This window comes from Leptopilina heterotoma, unplaced genomic scaffold (assembly GCF_015476425.1).
Source record: "Leptopilina heterotoma isolate Lh14 unplaced genomic scaffold, ASM1547642v1 Lhet_305, whole genome shotgun sequence".
NCBI classification, from domain to species: Eukaryota; Metazoa; Arthropoda; class Insecta; order Hymenoptera; family Figitidae; genus Leptopilina; species Leptopilina heterotoma.
This window is the reverse complement of record NW_025111009.1, coordinates 160,350-179,603: the sequence shown is the minus strand read 5'-3', so window position 1 is coordinate 179,603 and position 19,254 is coordinate 160,350. Positions and strand designations below refer to the sequence as shown.

The 19,254-nt window shown below is 29.6% G+C and overlaps 1 protein-coding gene across 1 annotated transcript; it reads left to right on the top strand.

Annotated features, from left to right (window-relative positions):
• The first annotated feature begins 481 nt into the window (after positions 1-481).
• LOC122504592 (laminin subunit beta-1) lies at positions 482-17,218 on the top strand. The gene is made up of 14 exons (XM_043615769.1): positions 482-860; positions 4,235-4,371; positions 6,637-6,681; positions 8,176-8,401; positions 8,565-8,873; positions 9,371-9,933; positions 10,347-10,526; positions 10,711-11,036; positions 11,221-11,631; positions 11,754-11,946; positions 12,719-13,165; positions 13,285-13,792; positions 13,870-14,953; positions 15,366-17,218. Exons 2-14 carry the CDS (start codon positions 4,305-4,307, stop codon positions 16,347-16,349), a joined length of 5,343 nt encoding a protein of 1,780 aa, XP_043471704.1. The 5' UTR covers positions 482-860; positions 4,235-4,304; the 3' UTR covers positions 16,350-17,218.
• The last annotated feature ends 2,036 nt before the right edge of the window (positions 17,219-19,254 follow it).

Here is a 19,254-nt window from a genome sequence, read left to right as displayed (position 1 = left end):
TTTTTTTTCGTGTATTAAAAATGAAATTATTAAAAAATTATTAAGAATATATGAATTAAAATACTTCCATAATATAAAGTATTAAAAAAAACAAAGCTAAACTTGAAATTACATAAAGTAATAATAAATTCAATTAATCCAAAGGATCCAAAGTCAGCATAATAAAATAATTATTAGTTCCAATCAAAAATAGTACCTACTATCGTTATTAACGATCTTAAATAACTAAATCACTTTTTTTTTCTCTCTCTCTCTCTCTCTCAGAAAAAAAATAGAAAAAAGGAAAAAACAGAAAGAAAATGGAAAATGGAAAATTTCTGGTCAAATTTTCGTGAAGACAGAAAGAGAGAGAGAAAAAGGCACACAGCATCCGGAGGCGCAGAGAGTAGATCCCAACTCTAGAGTGCAATCTTTAGCAGCACACACAGGCAAGTTGCCGTCCTGAGATTTAATCCCTCCCACCAATTCCCGGGTCCCCTGAACCCCCGCATTCGCTCGCCGACAGTGCCGAGTGCTACAGACTCTCTTGAGTACACATAGAACCGTCGTTTTTTAACTCACAAACGAGAGACGCGTCAGCGTCCAACATTATTTTCTGTCTGTGTGTGCTCGCTTTTGGAATATCACTGTTTTTTTTCAAAATAAAAAAAAAAGAAATAATATTATCACAGTTTTTTGGTGTTTTTTTTTATTACAAAATTAATTTCTAGTGTATAACAAAAACAACAACAAGAATTTTCTTTTTGAAAATTTGAAATCGAAAAACGGAAGGAAAATTATTGTGCACGAAGTGTGTGTGTGCTGTGGACCCAGTGGGTCCCGTTCGACTAAGATCGGACCCAACATCTCATACATACCAGGTACATACCGACTACCCGAATAGGTATAAGCAGAACACGCTTTATAGGTACCTCTCGCTATAGGAACAAGTGAGAGAGAATTGGAGAGAGAGAAACTAACCGCCAGAGAGAGTGAGAGAGAGTGTGTGTCAGAGAGAGAGAGAGAGAGAGAGAGAAAGAAATAAAAGAGAGAGAGAGAGAAATAGTAAGAAAAAGAGAGAGAAAGAGAAAAATAGTAAGAGAAAGAGAGAGAAAAATAGTAAGAGTAAAAAAGAGAAAAATAGTAAGAGTAAAAGAGAAAAAGATAGAAAAGAGAGAGAGAGAAAGAGAGATGAACAAAAAAAGAAGAGAAGGAGAGAGAGAAATTATGAGACAAACTCTTGGTATTACAGTCTGAAAGTAAACCTGTAAGAGGCTTTTCTGTCAGGCAAAAACCTCGTGTATACATAAGAGAGTGACATTTCATGAAAAAAAAAAAATAGAAACTTTTTAATAAAAATTTTAAATGTTTCTTTTTTTTCAAATAAAAAGAAACAATTTTTGTTTTCTACACTTGGATAACGTTTATTAAAAAATTATAGTACAGTGATTTTTTTTTCGCTCAGTTCAGTGAACGTGATATTACAATATTGTGTTTCCTGTGGGAAAAAATAAATTCGATTGCAATGCAATTTCATGCAGAAGAGACATATATTCTATACGCGAATGAGTGTGCTTAGTTTTTTTTTCATGATTTATGCATTTATTCTCTTCTTTTTTTTCTTCAAAACTATATTTATAAATAATTTTTCTTTCCTTCTTATTGTCATTCTTTCAATTTTATTCTCTTTCACGATCTTATTCCACGCACAGTGAGAATTCGAATTTAAACAAATTCCACAGTTATTATTTTTGGTTTTCAAGTATATATATACACTTTCAATATTCAGTTAATATAGAATTTTGTTTTGTTAATAACAGTACAGAAATTTCTTGTTATTACTATTTTATTATTAAGAATAACTCATCATTTTATTATTATTAGTATTGTATAATTATCATTATTATTGACATCTATATTAAATTATTATTATTCTTATTTCTTCTTTGAATAAATTATAAATACATTATTATTAATATTATTAAATACTGTAATAACAACTCTCTAAATTTGAATTATTAAAAATGTTTACAATTTTGAATTACTAGTGACAGACTTTTTGATTTTGAATCATTAAATTTTACTACTAAATTAGCAGAAATTATTATTTATTAGAAAAATTTACTAACTGAGAAACAAAAAGTCAGTCAATAAAAATTGAAATTAGGAAACATTTTTACTATATTAAAACTTTACTAATAAAAAAATTTTTAATTTACTAAAATTTTACTAATAAATTAGTAGAAATTACTATTTAGTAAAAAAATTTACTTATTCAAAAGCAAAAAGCCAGTCAATAATTCAAATTAGTAAACATTTTTACTATTAATTTTTACTAATATAGATTAATAAAAATTACTTTATTAGAAATACTTACTAATTTTAAAGCAAAAAGTCTTCGTATTAGTAAACATTTTTAATTAAATCAAATTTAGAGAATTGTTAATATTATATTTAAAAATATTAATATTAAATTATTAATAATAATATATTTTTAATAATAATAAAATTAGTTAAAGGAGAGTAAAAATAATAATATATTGTCTGAGTTTTTGCTTTTGAATTACTAAATTTTACTATTAAAGTAGTAGAAATCACTATTATTTTATTATAGTAAATTTTACTAATTCAAAAGCCAAAAAATCAGTCACTAATTCAAAGTAGTAAAATTTTTTACTAATTCAAATTTAGAGAGAATATAAAAATTTATTTTTATTTCTATTTTTACTATTTTATTTTTATTTTATTTACTTTATTATTATTACATTTTTATTAGTATTATTATTTGTATTCCCCATTTTATACCCCATTTTGGATTATTAATTTTAATACCCATTTTTTAAAATTTGCTGTTTTTAAACTCTTTTTTCATTAGTTTTATAATAATTAATAATAATAATAATAATAATAATAATAATAATAATAATAATAATAATAATAATAATAATAATAATAATAAAAATACAGTTTAATAAAATTAATTTTTAATTATTTTCCAAGAATAATTACCCCTTTTTTACATTTTTAGAATCCCCATTTTTATTGTCATTATTACTATTATTGTTATCATTCTCATAATTATTATTGCAGCATTATATTATTATTATTACTATTATTATTATTAATTATTAAAAAAATTTTCTACAAAGTTTTTTTAATAGAACTTTTGGGAAAACAGTTAAAAATAAATTTTATCAAATTTTTTTTTCTAGTAGGTAAATTTATTGAATTAAAAAAAAATTAAATTCGAAAGAAAAATATTGAAAATAATTAAAACACTGGCAGAAAATTTTTGTAATTTATAAAAATTGCTACATAAGAAAAAGGAAAAGCAAAAATAAAGAAAAATCTCTGTTGTGCTTTCAAAATTTAGTTTTTATAGAATTTTTAAAATTTTCTTCCGTAAATATTAATCTTAATATTAATATTATTATTATTTATTTTTAATATAAATAATCAGCTTATTATTAATTTTCCTTTTGATGTAAATATATTTATATAAAATAATATTAATAATAATAATAATAATAATAATAATAATAATAATAATAATAATAATATATTAATTTAGTATATTAATTAATTATTATTAATTAATTCATCTTGATATTAAGTTTTCTCAAATAATATTCGAAATCTTAAAAAGAAATTCACAATAATTGACACTAAAGCAAATTGTTTACAAAAATGTTGTGGAAAATTTGTTCATTTTTATTCTTTAATTTATTTTGTGGAAAAAACTAGTTTCGCAAAATTATTTCCTTGTTATATTTAATTATTTATAATACAGTACCGACAAGTAAATTAGTAATAAAAATAATAATAATAATTGTAACAATTGAAAAGATTACATTTCTTAGCTGAATTGAATAACTGAATGTAAATGTTTATTAAAAATATAAAACAAAATTAAAATTATCAATAAATTATTATAAATATAAAATTATTAAATTATAAATACAAAAATAAAATACAAATTTTATTTTCATTAATAAACTTTTTATATTTATGACTTCAAAATATGAATCAAAAAATGTTTGTCTTAATTAAAAATAATTATACTAAAATAAAAAAATATTTTAAAATAAAATCTACTGTACAGAAAATAATAAATTTGGATTTGATTTTATTTGATTACTGAAGAAACAGAAGTGGAAGTTATAAATAGGAAAAAATAATTATAAACAAATAGTAGTAAAGTTAAAAATAAATTATGCAGGCATTTTTAATAAATTTTTCATTCCTTTTGAAACAGATAAATAAAGATGACGTGGTAGCCATTTTCCAGTGGAACTGAAAACCGCAGAACTCGGAACCAGTTCACAATGGTTGGAGTTCGAAACTACATTTTAATAGGAAATTTTATTTTCCTTATCGCTATTTTTAGTTCAGGTAAAAAACATTTACTATAAATATTTTAAAAATTACAAAAAAAAAATGCTCTAAAAATAAAATTTAGACAATTGTCTTTTTGATAAATATTCCCGGATTCTTATTTGATTCAACATTTTTCATAAGAAATAAATTACGACACGGAAATTATCATCATATCACGTTGGGTCATTCGAAACTTCTCAAATTGATAACTAATTCTAGTTCTGAATGAAGAAAATTTAATCGAAAAAAAATAAAGAAAATAAGACACAAGTAGTGAAACAATTAAGAGACTTGAATTCTCAAGAAAATTTTTTAATTACAGAAGAATTAATAATTTTTTAATAGTAAATAAAATATTTTAACATTACAAAAAAGAAAAGAATTTTTTTTTTCAAAATTACATAAAAAAAATTTCATAATCAAATAATTGTAGGGCGAGAAATTTACGAGTATATATAGCCTACATTTTTTGTTCTCTTCCCTCGAACGACAAGAGGAGCCTTTTTATCCAAAACTGATTAGATATTTCCACGACCTTCCGACCCCATCTTCCGTCGATGAGATCGAGATTCGGAAAAAAAGAAATTCAAAACTCCCAAAAATACCGAGAAATAGATTATGTAAAAAAATCTAATGACCCTTTTGAATATTTATATCGAGTTCAATTTATAGGAATAAGTGCGTTAAAACAAAAATAGAAATTTTATTTTCCAAATAATAATAATCAGGAAATAATTTTCTTTTGTCAAATCAAAGAATTATTTATAATTTATTAATAATTTTTATTAATCAATAAAAATAGTTCCGAATAATTTATTTACAGTTTCCACTATTTTTTATAGTTTCTAATAGTTTATCTACAGTTTCACTATTATTTACAGTTTCTAATAGTTTATCTACAGTTAAAACTATTTACAACGTGAAAAAATATTTCCTAAAGGATAAAAAACATTCACGCATCTGTGATTTGAAATGTTATCCGAAGGGAGCACGTCACAAACATCCGTTTATTTCTCAAGATAAATAATTTTATGACAAAAAGCAAAAATGAGTAGCTTTTCTAAAATAGAGAAAAACTGACTAAAACAGAATATTTTCCTTAATTTTTATTGCAATTTTTCAATAAAATTATGCCACAAGTTTAAATTTATCAAAAATCTATTTCGAAAGTAAATTTTAAACAAAATAATCATAAAAAAAATAATTAAAAAAAAAATTAGTAAAATTTTAAGCAATAAATAATTAATAATTGAATTTAAACAATTAAATAATAAGACAACTTGTCCGAAAGTGTCAATAATCTTCTTGCAATGATTCATTAAAAATTTAATTATCAATTATGTAATTAAATAATAAACCAACTTCTTTGCAAGTGTCTTAAATTTTAAATTAATTAATTTTTATTTAATTTTTAATCAATTAAACAATTATTTATCAATTAAACAATTAAATAGTAAACCTACTTTTTCAAAAGTGTCTTTAATTTTCTTAAAATAATTAATTAAACAATTAATTATCAATTGAACAATTAAATAATAAACCAACTTGTCCCCAGGTGTCATGAATCTTTCTAGAATAATTAATTAAGCAATTAATTCATGATTACAAATAAATAGTAATAATTTTGTCCAAAACTGTCATGCATTTTTCTAGAATATTTAATTAAGCAATTAATTATTAATAACAATTAAAGAATAAACTAACTTGTCCGCAAATGTCGTAAATGTTCTTAAAATAATTAATTAAACAATTAATTAACAAATAAACAATTAAATAATAAACCAGCTTGTCCGAAAGTGTCATGAATTTTTCTAGAATAGTTAAATAAACAATTAATTTTAATAACAATTAAATAATAAACTAACTTGTCCGCAAATATCGTAAATGTTCTTAAAATAATTAATTAAACAATTAATTAATAAATAATAAACCAACTTGTACGAAAGTGTCTTTAATTTTCTTGAAACAATTAATTAAGCAATTAATTATCAATTGCATAATCAAATAATAAACCAACTTGCCCGCAAGTGTCATGAATCTTTCTAGAATAATTAATTAAACAATTATTAATTAATCAAACAAATAAATAATAAACCAATTTGCTCGCAAGTGTCAAAAAATCTTCTTAAAGTAATTAATTGAACCAGTTACATACAAAAATTTTAACAATTTTTTAAATAGTTTCAAACTTTGTTTAAAAAAAAATAATAAACAAATCATAATGAATAGTAAACAAATAACTTTTATAAATTTTAAAATTTATGAATTTTTTAATTTTAGGTTTCGGAGAGCCGCAATATGGACAACCAAAGCCACCGATAAGAGGTAATTTAAAAAAAAGAAATTATTAAACAATTTAATTAATAAATTTTAATTTAGTTAGTATAATTTATCAGAATCATATAATTTTTATTTTAATAAATTAAATTCTATTTGATTTGCTTACACCTTACATATGATAAAAAACTACATCTAATTATAATTAAATTCTATTTGCTTCAAATACTGAAATTTTTCAATTTCAATTTAAATAAAATTTTTCTTGGTTCAAATAAAAACGATTAAATATTTATTAATAAATATTAGTAAATAGTAAATATTTATTTTATAACTGACAAGAAATTGAATAATTAAATCAAATAAATTTTTTCAGTCTATTACTTTATTTTATTTATTAATTACTCTTACTAATTTATTATTATAATATTAGTATTGTTTTTACTTATTTATTTATAATAAAGTATTTATATATATTTAAAATATATTATATTTAACTATTACATTTGCTTTGTACATTAATTTTTTTTTTGAAATTTTTTTTTAGTTGAATTTTAATTATGTTATAAATTTATTAAAATGAGAGTCACGTATTAATGGGAGATTAAATCCTATATATATGGAAAATGTTACCCCGATAAGAGATAAGTTAAAGGGGTGTTATAGGTACTCGTTCGGTCCAGCGAGGAGACATGTCGCCCTTAGAGGCGTTTGGTGAAAATTATTATTCTCAATGGCCAATCGAGTCAAGTACTCAAGGTAGCTCAATTTACAGGAAATGAATTATTCAAATTAACCCTTGCACATTTTCCTGATTTTTTTTTATACACTTGGCACTTGGCGCACGTTAGCAATTTTATTGAATGATCACACCTCTCAAGTAGCGGTTTTCTTTTTTTTTAAACAAAAAGTAAAAATAATTAAACAAATAGCTTATGAAAAATCCTTGTTTTACAACCGGTGAGAGTACCTTTCAAAAATTTTTTTCCCTTTCTTTTTGCACAGAAAAAAAAAATTCTGCAAATGATCATTGGTATTGTTTTGTTTCAATCTTTCAATTCTACTTTATTCGAAATTTGCTAAAAAAAATAATTAAATAATATTTAAAAAAATTTTAGGGAGCAAATAAAGAAAAAAATTAAGGAGGAAATTAAGAAAAAAGTTTTTTTCTTAATTTCCTGCTTAATTTTTTTTATTTGCTCCCTTAAATTTTTTGTTGCGAGGCTACAATTTTAATAACGTTTTTTGTCTCAATTTGATATCCTTAGAAAAAATGTGAAAGAAAATTTTCTAAGAGTTTTTTACTGGAAAAATTTTGAACGAAAATAAAAAAAAAATGATCAATGATCAACGCTGCAGAAGACTAACTGTGGTGTTATTGGGAAAGTAACAAAAAAAAATTTTGCTCTGCAACCAAAGCTGTAATTAGTTTTCTAAAATGAAAAAAAACTTGCAAGCGAGATTTTTAATTTACGGAATTTTTTTGTTAAATTTGTTTTTTTTCTGAACTGAGAACGGATTTTTTTCTTTTTCAATTTTTAGGCATTAAACCAAAGAGAATTCATCCCTGCGAGCAGAGTTCGTGTTATCCTGCGACAGGTAATTTATTAATTGGAAGGACAGATCGATTAAAGACATCGTCGACGTGTGGTTTAAATGGACCAGAAAGATATTGTATTGTTTCACATTTGAAGGATAGGAAAAAGTGCTTTTTCTGTGATGCGTCCTCGCAAAAAAAACAACACAGTATTGAAAATATCGTCAGTGGGTGAGTAAATGAAAATTTTTACTAAAGTTCTTCTTTATCTCGATTTTTTTAAAATAATTTTCGAAAAATTTCTTTGAAAATATTTAAATTCATTTGTTTACATTATTAAATAAATAATTAAAGACAAATAATTAGATAAATAATAATAAATAAATAATTTCAGAGTTCCACACAGAACGTGGTGGCAAGCAGAAAATGGATTGGAAAATGTGACACTAACTTTTGATTTGGAAGCGGAATTTCATTTTACGCATATAATTATTCGCTTCCAAACATTTAGACCAGCTGCAATGTTAATTGAAAGATCTTACGATTTTGGTAAAACGTGGCAAGTCTATCGTTATTTTGCCCATAATTGCGAGCAATTTTTCCCCGGCATTCCAACTCATGCACCACAAAAATTAACGGACGTTATTTGCGAAACGAGATATTCACACGTTGCACCATCGCAAAATGGAGATCTTATTTTTAGGTGAACTTTGCAAAAATTCTTTTGAAATTAATTTTATTCACTAATAAATAATCATCAATTAATCACTAAAATTACTAATTTTATTCACTAATAAATAATCATCAATTTATCACTAGAATTACTAATTTCATTCACTAATTTTTTACTTCTAAATTCCAATATTTGAATATCAAAAATTAAATCAAATTTTGCAGTTTGGACCAGGATACGATAAAGTAAGCTCTTAAGAAATTAAGAAAAATAGTTTTAATTATTTTCTGTAATTATTCTCTAATTTAAAATAGCGAGCGAAAAATCTATTGTCAATTTACTTTACAGTCTTCCTTTGGAACCAGTGACGTAAGCTTCTGAAAAAATTAATTTTTTAGTCGCAAAATTAATCGTTCAACTCTAGTTTTTATATTTAATTTATCGAATATTTATTTAGAGTTAAATGTTAACAATAAAATGAGTGAATAAATAAATAAATGAAATTTAATAATAAACAAATATTTCAGAGTCCTACCATCGAATCTACTGATCAGCAATCCATATTCAAAGGAAGTGCAAAATCTCCTCAAGATAACGAATTTACGAATAAACTTCACCAAATTACACACACTTGGCGATGATCTTTTGGATAGTCGAGCGGAAATTCGCGAAAAATATTACTATGCAATTAATGATATGGTAATTAGGGGTTCATGCTCATGCTATGGTCACGCTTCACGTTGTCTACCGCTTCCCGGTGTTATCAATGAGGAGAACATGGTCCATGGCAGATGCGAATGCACACACAATACAAAGGGACTCAATTGCGAATTGTGCGAAGATTTTTACAACGATTTACCATGGAAGCCGGCAGTTGGAAAGCAAACGAATGCATGTCGTGAATGTAATTGCAATAATCACACGACGTCGTGCCATTTTGATCAGGCAGTTTATGAGCGATCGGGAAAATTATCAGGTGGTGTTTGCGACAATTGTCAGCACAATACGAGAGGACAAAATTGCGAGCAGTGCGCACTTTATTACTATCATGACGAGAGTAAACATATTTCGGATGCTGAAGCTTGTCAACGTAAGAATTTTATCACAATCTTGATCCTAATCCAAAACTAAATTCTAATCTTGAAGTAGAGACTAATTAAAATATTACGCTCATCTTACTCTAAATTTTAAACCTTATTTAGATTCTAATTTAGAGACAAATACTAACTTTTATTCGAATCTTAATTTGAATCCTGAACTGATACATGATATGATGTCTTAGATCCTAATGCTAATCTAGATCTAAATACCAACTTATATTCGAATCTACACTCCATGAAATAAAAATTAAATTTCCTTAATATTCTTTTAATGGATTATCCGAAGAGTAATAAATGAAACACTATTTCATTAGTTATGCAACACTTCGGTGTTCATCAGCTACTACAAGATACTTCTTTAAATCCATTCGACAACAAAGATTAAATCTCGTTTTGTTTGCAGCCTGCGAATGCGATCCACGTGGATCATTGGACGAGGGTATTTGCGACTCAAGAACGGATCTTCTTAGTGGTGAAGAGTCAGGAAGATGCCACTGCAAAGTAAACGTTCAAGGACGCCATTGTAACGAATGTAAAAATGGCTTCTGGAACTTTGACGAAAACAATCCCGAGGGTTGTCAAGGTAAGACTCCAATCTCACCTTAAAATTAAAGGTTTAAAGATTTTTAATTAAATCTAGACTCAATAAAAAAAACCACAAAGCTTCCTAATGAGAAATTCTTAGGAAAAGATAATGACAAATTTCCTGAATTAATTACTTTAACGGAATAGATCATTTCATCTAAATAAATAATTTTATCATTCAGCGTGTACGTGTCACATTCTTGGAACCGTGAACAATGAGGGTTGTGATGCCCTGACTGGCGAGTGCACCTGTAAGCGTCACGTGACCGGACGTGACTGTAATCAATGTTTACCGGAATACTATGGTCTCTCAGACGATGCAGATGGTTGTAAAGCATGCGATTGTGATCCCGGTGGTTCACTGGAGAATTCCTGTGATGTTGTCACTGGTCAATGTCGTTGTCGATCCCATGTTACTGGACGAACGTGTAATCAACCCGAGCAGAGTTATTATACAGGATATCTCGATTTATTGACATATGAAGGAGAATTGGCAAGAGGAACTGACGTAAGTCTCCAAAAAAGTCCCCACAAGAGAAATGAATACTATTTGAACCTAGCAAACAAATAAAATCAAACCATTTGAACCTGGGTCCAAATCTACCAATACCATTTGACAACAGTTTTTGTCCTCGAAAAAAATCGAAGTTTAAAATCAAAAAGGGAAATTAATAATAGTTTTTCAATTACAGAATTGCCAAGTGGTCATCAGAGAACCGTATAGAGATGGAAGAAACAACACCTGGACGGGAATTGGCTTTATGAAAGCCCTCGAGGGATCGACGTTAAACTTTACTGTTGACGATATCTACAGATCGATGTGGTATGACATTATTGTTCGTTATGAGCCGGTGCAATCGGGAACATGGGAAGATGTGCAGATTGTGATTGAACGCAATGAGCCTGTCGATCCTAATGGTCCATGCGCCGACTGGACACCGGACGATGACAATTTGTGGACCCAATTACCAGCGAACGCCAGGAGTGCAATTGCAATTCCTTCAGTTTGTTTGGAAGCCGGAAAACAGTACTCGATTCTGTTGACTTTAAGAAAATTCAATGGTCCTGCCGATACACCATCGGCTTCGATTCTCGTTGATTCGGTAACATTCCTCGCACTTTTATTCTTAAAAATAATACTTATGTTCAAAAGTAATCTTCCTTAATTTTGTTGATATCTTCAAGAATCGTTTTTGATGAAATTTTCTTTTAACGTTTTTTCCAGATTGTGCTGAGACCGAAGATCGATCTGATTCCGTTCTTCACTGAACCAGGTTTGGGAGAATTGCGACGTCATGAGTACGATGGTTACAGATGTAACGATTACTTTAGTAATGTTGGTTATAATCACGATTCACCGGAAAAATGTAACAAGTACTACAACAGCATCGGTTACTATGTTTATGATGGTGCACACTGTAAGTGTTTCAATGCAGAATTCTTAATTCTGTCTCCGAATTTAAGTCCTAATAGATCCCAACCCTAAGCATAATCTAGTTCCTAATATTTATCTGGATCTAAATTCTAATCTAAATTCTGATTCTAAAAGACTATTAAATCAGACTGAAAAACTTTCCGGAAACAAATCCGGATTCTAGTTGGGATTAAGACCTATGTTTGGATAAAGATTTTCATGTGCTCTGGCTATATAAACAACACTGAAAACTGTTATCCAAATCTAGATTCCAATTGAGGATCCGGATCGAAAAATTCGAACCCGCGACGGGCGAAGTCATCAATCTGAGTCCTCTATTAGAATCTAGATTTGGAAAAAGGTTTTTATGTTAGTCTAGATATAAATCAGACTAAAATTCTGTATCCAAATCTAGATTCCAATTGAGGACCCGATCCAAAGAATTCGTCCGACGCGAAGTCGATTTCTTCGATCCGGGTCCTCAATTAGAATATAGATTTGGATAAAGGTTTTCATGATAGTCCAAATACAAACCAAAACCCTGTATCCAATTATAGATTCCAATTAAGACCTAGTCTCGAAGAACTCGACCAAGTGTCAGGCGAATTCCTCGATTTGAGTCCTCAATCATGATTGGGATCCAAATTTGGACAGACGTCCCATGATTCTCTCAGTGTGGCTTCTTATTTTTAATTTCGATTATTTGTCATTAAGTAAATTATTGAAAAGATATTCGAAAGAGGAAGAATCAGTACTGATTGTGTAATTTTTTCCAGTGTGCGAATGTAATCCAACTGGATCACACAGTGCATTTTGTGACAGTTACGGTGGCAATTGTCACTGCAAGCAAAACGTAGTAGGACGACGTTGCGATCGTTGTGCACCAGGAACCTATGGATTTGGACCACAAGGATGCATTACATGCGATTGCGATGGTGTAGGAGCTTTGGACAATTTCTGCGATGTTGAAACTGGACGTTGCAAGTGTCGTCCGAATACTTATTCACGAACTTGTGGACAATGTGAACCTGGATTTTGGAATTTCCCCCATTGCCAGAGATGTGAATGTAATGGACACGCCGATAGTTGTGATTCACAGACGGGAGCTTGTCTGAATTGCAGAGACTCGACAGCTGGTCACAATTGCGATCGGTGCGTTGCTACATTCTATGGAGATCCAAGAATTGGAGTCGATATCCCTTGTCGGGCTTGTCCTTGTCCAGGTTAGTCCAAAGTGATTATTTTCTTAACGGCTAACACTCGATCTTCTGATCTTTCGGATCCTAATGTTGAACATAACTTTCAGTTGATGGAATATTTTTGTAATGATTTACAATTACAGGAACACAAGACTCCGGTCACTCGTATGCAGACAGTTGCTCTCTGGATCCAGTGACTCATGACGTCATTTGCGAATGTCGTGAAGGCTACTCGGGACCAAGGTGTGACAGTTGTGCTGAGAATTACTTCGGAAATCCGGAAATAGCGGGTGGAAGTTGTTCATCCTGTGATTGTAGTAACAACACCGATTTGTACCGTCCAGGAAATTGTGACCCTCACACTGGACGTTGTCTACAGTGTCTATATCACACTTCCGGGCCAAATTGTCAAATTTGCCAGCCAGATTATTTTGGTAATGCTCTATTGAAGGATTGTCAGCAGTGTAAATGTGATGTTCTTGGTACTGATCGATCAGCTGGTTCTTGCGATCATCGAACTGGTCAGTGTCCCTGTCTGCCTCACGTGGTCGGTCAACTGTGTGACTCTTGCGAAGAGAATCATTGGCGAATAGCCAGTGGTCAAGGTTGTGATCCTTGCGAGTGTGACGCCATTGGAAGTGTATCCGATAGGTAATGATCGAATCTTTTTCTATTCATTTCTAATCTTTAGCAAACTGGTAAATTTTCCCGTTCTCTATTTCAATCAGGTGCAATCCCTTCGATGGAACCTGCGAGTGTCGTCCTGGGTTTGGTGGCAGGAGATGTAACGAGTGTCAAGCGAATCACTGGGGTAATCCGAATGTGGAATGTTATCCCTGCGAGTGCGATCAGATAGGATCAGCCAGCCAGCAATGTAACCGCGAAACTGGTGCCTGTGTCTGTCATAAAGGAATCGGAGGTCACAAATGTGATCAATGCGATCGTAGTTACATTGGTTTTGCACCAAACTGCAGTCCTTGTGGCGAGTGCTTCGACAATTGGGACATGATTCTCGAGGGCTTGAAGAACAAGACAAATTACGTCATTGACGAAGCGTCAAGAATCCAAAAAGTCGGAACCACTGGAGTCTATAGTCAGGAATTTGACGATATGATGTCTTCCATCGAGCAAGTGAAAACCCTCATTGGAAATGCATCGGTCAGAAGTCAAGATCTAGATGAACTGAACAAACTTGCAGATGATTTGAGTAAAAATATCGCCGATTCGTCAATGACTCTAGAAAAGGCTGATGATCTCCTCAACAATGTCAAGCAACGTGTCAATCTAAACGACGTTGCTCTGAAGAACTTGAAGAATCGAACGCACAATCTTCACGAGAAAGCCGTGAATCTGAAGGAGAATGCAACATCATTACAGGAGGCGAACGTTCAGGGTGCTTTGAATGTCACTCGAATGATGTCCGAGCAATCTAGACAAGCTGAAAAAATGGCGAACGACACAACCAGTATTCTTGACGATGCCGAGCGGTACAAGAAACACACAGAATCATTGATTGCCAAAAATAGCGACGCCGTTGCTGAAGCACACGAGAGGAATAAGGAAGCTCTCCAAAAATTGGACGAAAAAATCAAGTCCTTTAATCGAATGATGCCCGATTTGAATCTGAATATGTGTGGACAAAATGTAACCGAATGCAGTAGTGTTTGCGGAGGTGCTGGTTGTGGATCTTGTGGTGGTCTCTCTTGTGATGCTGGGGCTGTCACCAAAGCTAATCAAGCACTCGACGTTGCTAAGAAGCAGTCCGCTAGGATCAAGAATCACAGAGATGAAGCTGAACAATTACTTCGAAGTGTAAGTATTCTTCTCCTTTTAATTTGTTATATTGTTAATTCCGCTTTTAACTCTTAACGTAGAGTATCCGCAGGGGACGAAGAAAGTCTTACGACTTTCTTCGTTCCCTGCGGATACTCTGCGGTAAAAATAGAGGACCTGAGTCCGTACGATTAAGTGGAAGCGTCAAGTCGATAGAAAGAGACAGAGTGTACCTAACGTCCCCTCATCAGAAGCAACTGCGCTTGCGCCACTATCAAGAAAGACAAAACGGGGGACGTTATGTACACTACCTATTTTTATCGACCTAATGCGTTTGCAGACCTCTCGCGCCCTATATCTGTAAACAGATTTCTCTAAAGTTCCTAAGGGCAAAAAATTGATCCACCAGTATTTAAAATCATTAGAAATTCTACTAGTCCTAATTTTTCAGATGATCGAAGTCAAGAATGACGCAACCTCTGCAAGAGGAAATGCCCAAGACGCCTTTAATTTCGCCTCAGACGCTCTTCAACGTTCCGATAGTCTAATGAAGAACATAACCGATCTATCAGAAAAAATTGCCAGTCTACTCGATCAAACCGAGAACAATGACCATCCAACACCAGCTCAAGTACGAACACTCGCTAACCAAGTGCTCGATAAGAATATCCCCCTGAAACCCGAGGAAATCACTGAACTCGCCGACAAAATCAAAAACATCGTCAGTTCCCTAACAAATCCGGACAAAATTCTCGAAGACACACGTTACGATTTAGATCGTGCCAAGACACTCGAAAGTCATGCCAATCAGGCAAAGAACGCCGCACTTGAGAAACAAAATCTCGCCAGTAATGTTGGCGATCTACTCAATGAAGCAAAGGAAGCGCAAGATCTCGCCGAATCGGCAATTACAAAAGCCAACGAAGACATAACACTGTCGGAGAAGGATTTAACGGAAATTATCGACGTGACAAGGGACGCGAAACAAAAGGCTGACAACACTTCAAGATCAGTCGATAGTCTAGAGGAGAGATTGAAAAAATTACAGACCCACGTTGGTAAGAATGAATTTATCGTGAAACAGGAAATATCACACGAGGGAACGCTAGTCGCTGAGGAGGCGAAAAAAGTGGAATACAAAACCAATCTACTGGGTAAGGAGTATAAGGAGGCGAGTGATTTGCTGAACGATAGAGTTGATAAGAGTAAGGAAAATATTCAAAGGGCAAAGAGACTTTTGCAGCAAGCTTCCGAACTCACTGCCGATACATCGGCGAAATTCAAAGATCTCGATGGAATGGAGAGTGTCTACAAGGATAATGAGAGAATTTTAAGTGGTCTTATGGCTGATGTTGATGCACTCACTGATGAGATGACACGTCAACTTGAAGGAATCGAATTGAAATCACAAGATTATCGACAATGTTCAACTTAGAATCAAAAGTCTTTTAGATTTATTGTTGCAAATTCAGTTTTTTTCAATCAATCGCATGAATTACCTGGAACTGCTTTCGAAGGAAGGGAAACAAAAAATTTATGCAACTTAGCCGTATTATGGTCACTTTATCTACCTGTACAGGCGCATAATAACTTCCCTTTTATAACACAGCGGTTAATAAAGTGCTTATTATTACCCTAGGGCAATTAATTGTACTTAATTGACCGCTCGCAGGTCAATAAAGTACAAATTATTATCTTAGGGCAATAAGGTACCCATTATTGCCCTAGGGCAATAAAGTTCTCATTATTACCCTTGGACAATAATTACGACTTTTTTGACTAGCTGAGTTGTATGGGGCAACTTTGCATACATAATACGCCTTAGTTGCATAATGTACAATTTTATTAAATAATTAATTAAATACAAGAAAACTTTTATGAAAATTTTTTTTTTAAGAATCTCGCAGGAGTTATATTAGTTTTGGCTCCCAGGCGATTTTTCTGTGACTTTACGTGACTCCTAACATTCTAAACAAGAAGTTAAAAATTCCAAAAATTATAGAAAAATCGACTGTAAGACAAAATTAATATAAATTCTGCGAGGTCCTTCAAAAAGGTAAAAAATAAAAAAGATAAAATTTAAAATTAATAATAAACCAAAATAGGTAAAAAATTTTATATTTCTCAAGAAAAAAGTAGAAAAGAAAAACAAGAAAATGCTTGTAATTATTCCAGTTCCAGGTAAATCACTTTTTGAATACTCCTTTCCAAGTATTTTTGATTAATATATTTTATATATTTTTTATATTGATAAATAATTGCTAAATAAAATTTAGAAAAAGAATTTAGACATTTTTTACATCTGAAAATAAAAATGAAATGAAATTAAAAATAAATCGCAAAAATAGAAAATTCTATTAGAAATGAATAAATGTTTTTAATTCTTAAATTTTCAAATTCATGGAAAAATTATATGTATTAATTAAAAATGAATGGATTTCCTTAAAAATAGTCGGAGATTTGTAATATATGTATAGAATTTAATGAGATATTTTGATGGAAAAATGTAAACGTGAAGGGGTATTTTCATATTATATATTTTTTGAAACTTAAAAAATTTGTTATAAAAAAAAATTTTAACAATAGTTTTCGAAAATTCAGTTATGAGTTAATACTAAGCTTTCTAGTTTTTTATCATCTAATTTTTAAAGCAACAATTAAATATCTCAAATTTTCCATTTAAATTCAAATTAATAATAAAAAATTAATTAAAGTTAGAGAATTGGAAAGAAATAATTAAAAATTATAAAGAAATAATTGAAAATTAAAAAAGAATAATTAAAAATTAGACAAAATTAATTGCAAATGTGAAAGAAATAGTTAAAAATTATACGAAAATAATTAAAAATTAGAAAAAAATAATAATTGAAAATTAAAAAAAGACGAGAAAGAATTAAAATTTTCCAAGAAAGTAATTCTTTTTCACAATTTTTTCTTTAATTTCGCAAATATTCCCTGAACTCTTCACATTTACATTTCTATTTTCTCCCAAAAAAAGATAGAATTTTGCAATTTCCAAAACCAAAACCAAAAAAAAATTGCTAAATTCTATCCTTTTTATTATTCAATGATGATTCTAAAGGCCTCTGATCTAATAAATTCTTCTGGCAATTTAACGTACTTATAAAATCCCCAGTGATGGATTTACAAAAACTGTAAATCGAAAACAGTGAAACGAATTTTTTGTTTTTTTAATTTAAAAATCAAATCGTATCACATTCAAGACTTGAGAAAAAAAATCATGAAAACATTCCGAATGAATGTTTATATACACTCAAAAAATAGAGTTTGGGACCAGTTTATACAAAAACAGAAAAAGGAAAAAATTCGTCTTTATTCCGTGACTCTGACTTTCTTACAAGTGCCATATATAAAATTTGGATCTAGGTCCAATAGCTTAAGAGGCAAATTTTTATATACTTTTTACTCGAACTTAACAAGAATGTACATATAAAGATATTATTACCAATTCACCGGAATCATATTCATATCTTCTACGCAGGATGCCTTGTACTCTCTAGATAAAAAAAAATTAGCGCCTAAGAATATAATTTAAGAATATTTGAATTTATATATATAAAGATGTTTTTTTGCACAGAGATTAAAAAAAAATGACCAGTAAATAAATAAATTTTAAAGAAAAAATCGTAAATGGAATATTTGAACCACATTTTCGGTTCGTATATATTCAAATATACATTTGTTATCATATTGTAAACTATAGAAAATCTAGAAAGAATAAAAGAAAAATTCAAAAAGAAATTTAAAAAATTTGTTTAAAGGGATATTTAAAAAGGTGGGTAAAAAATAAGAATTATAATTAATTATAATTAATTTGGAAAATATTTTGGAATTTTTTTTTAGAAAATTTAAAATTTGAATATAAAAAATTTCATTTAAAATTCTAAATTTTTTTAAAAAGAATTTTAGTAAATTTTGACTTTGAATCATAAATTCCTTTCATTATTTTTCTTCAAAAAATTTTCGAGCTTTTTTCTTTTCATTCAAATTTCTGGCTTTTATGATTTATTCTCTTTTATGAGTTGTTATTTGAACCACAAAGAAACGATAAAGTGAGAAATGCGATAGACCTGATGATAGTCCTCTATCTGAATAAATTATATTTCTTCCTCTTCCTTGAAACACCTGCAACTATTGCACCAGAAGAAAGAAACATTTTGATTCACCAATAAAATATTTTTATTTTTTTTTCAAAACAACATTTTTTCTTGATCAGACAAAAGTTTATTAAATTTTTTAATATATTCCTATTTTTTCTTTTAGACCACGGGGAAATTTTTTTCAGAGGAAAAAGTCGAAAGTTTTTTCCTACCTTTTTC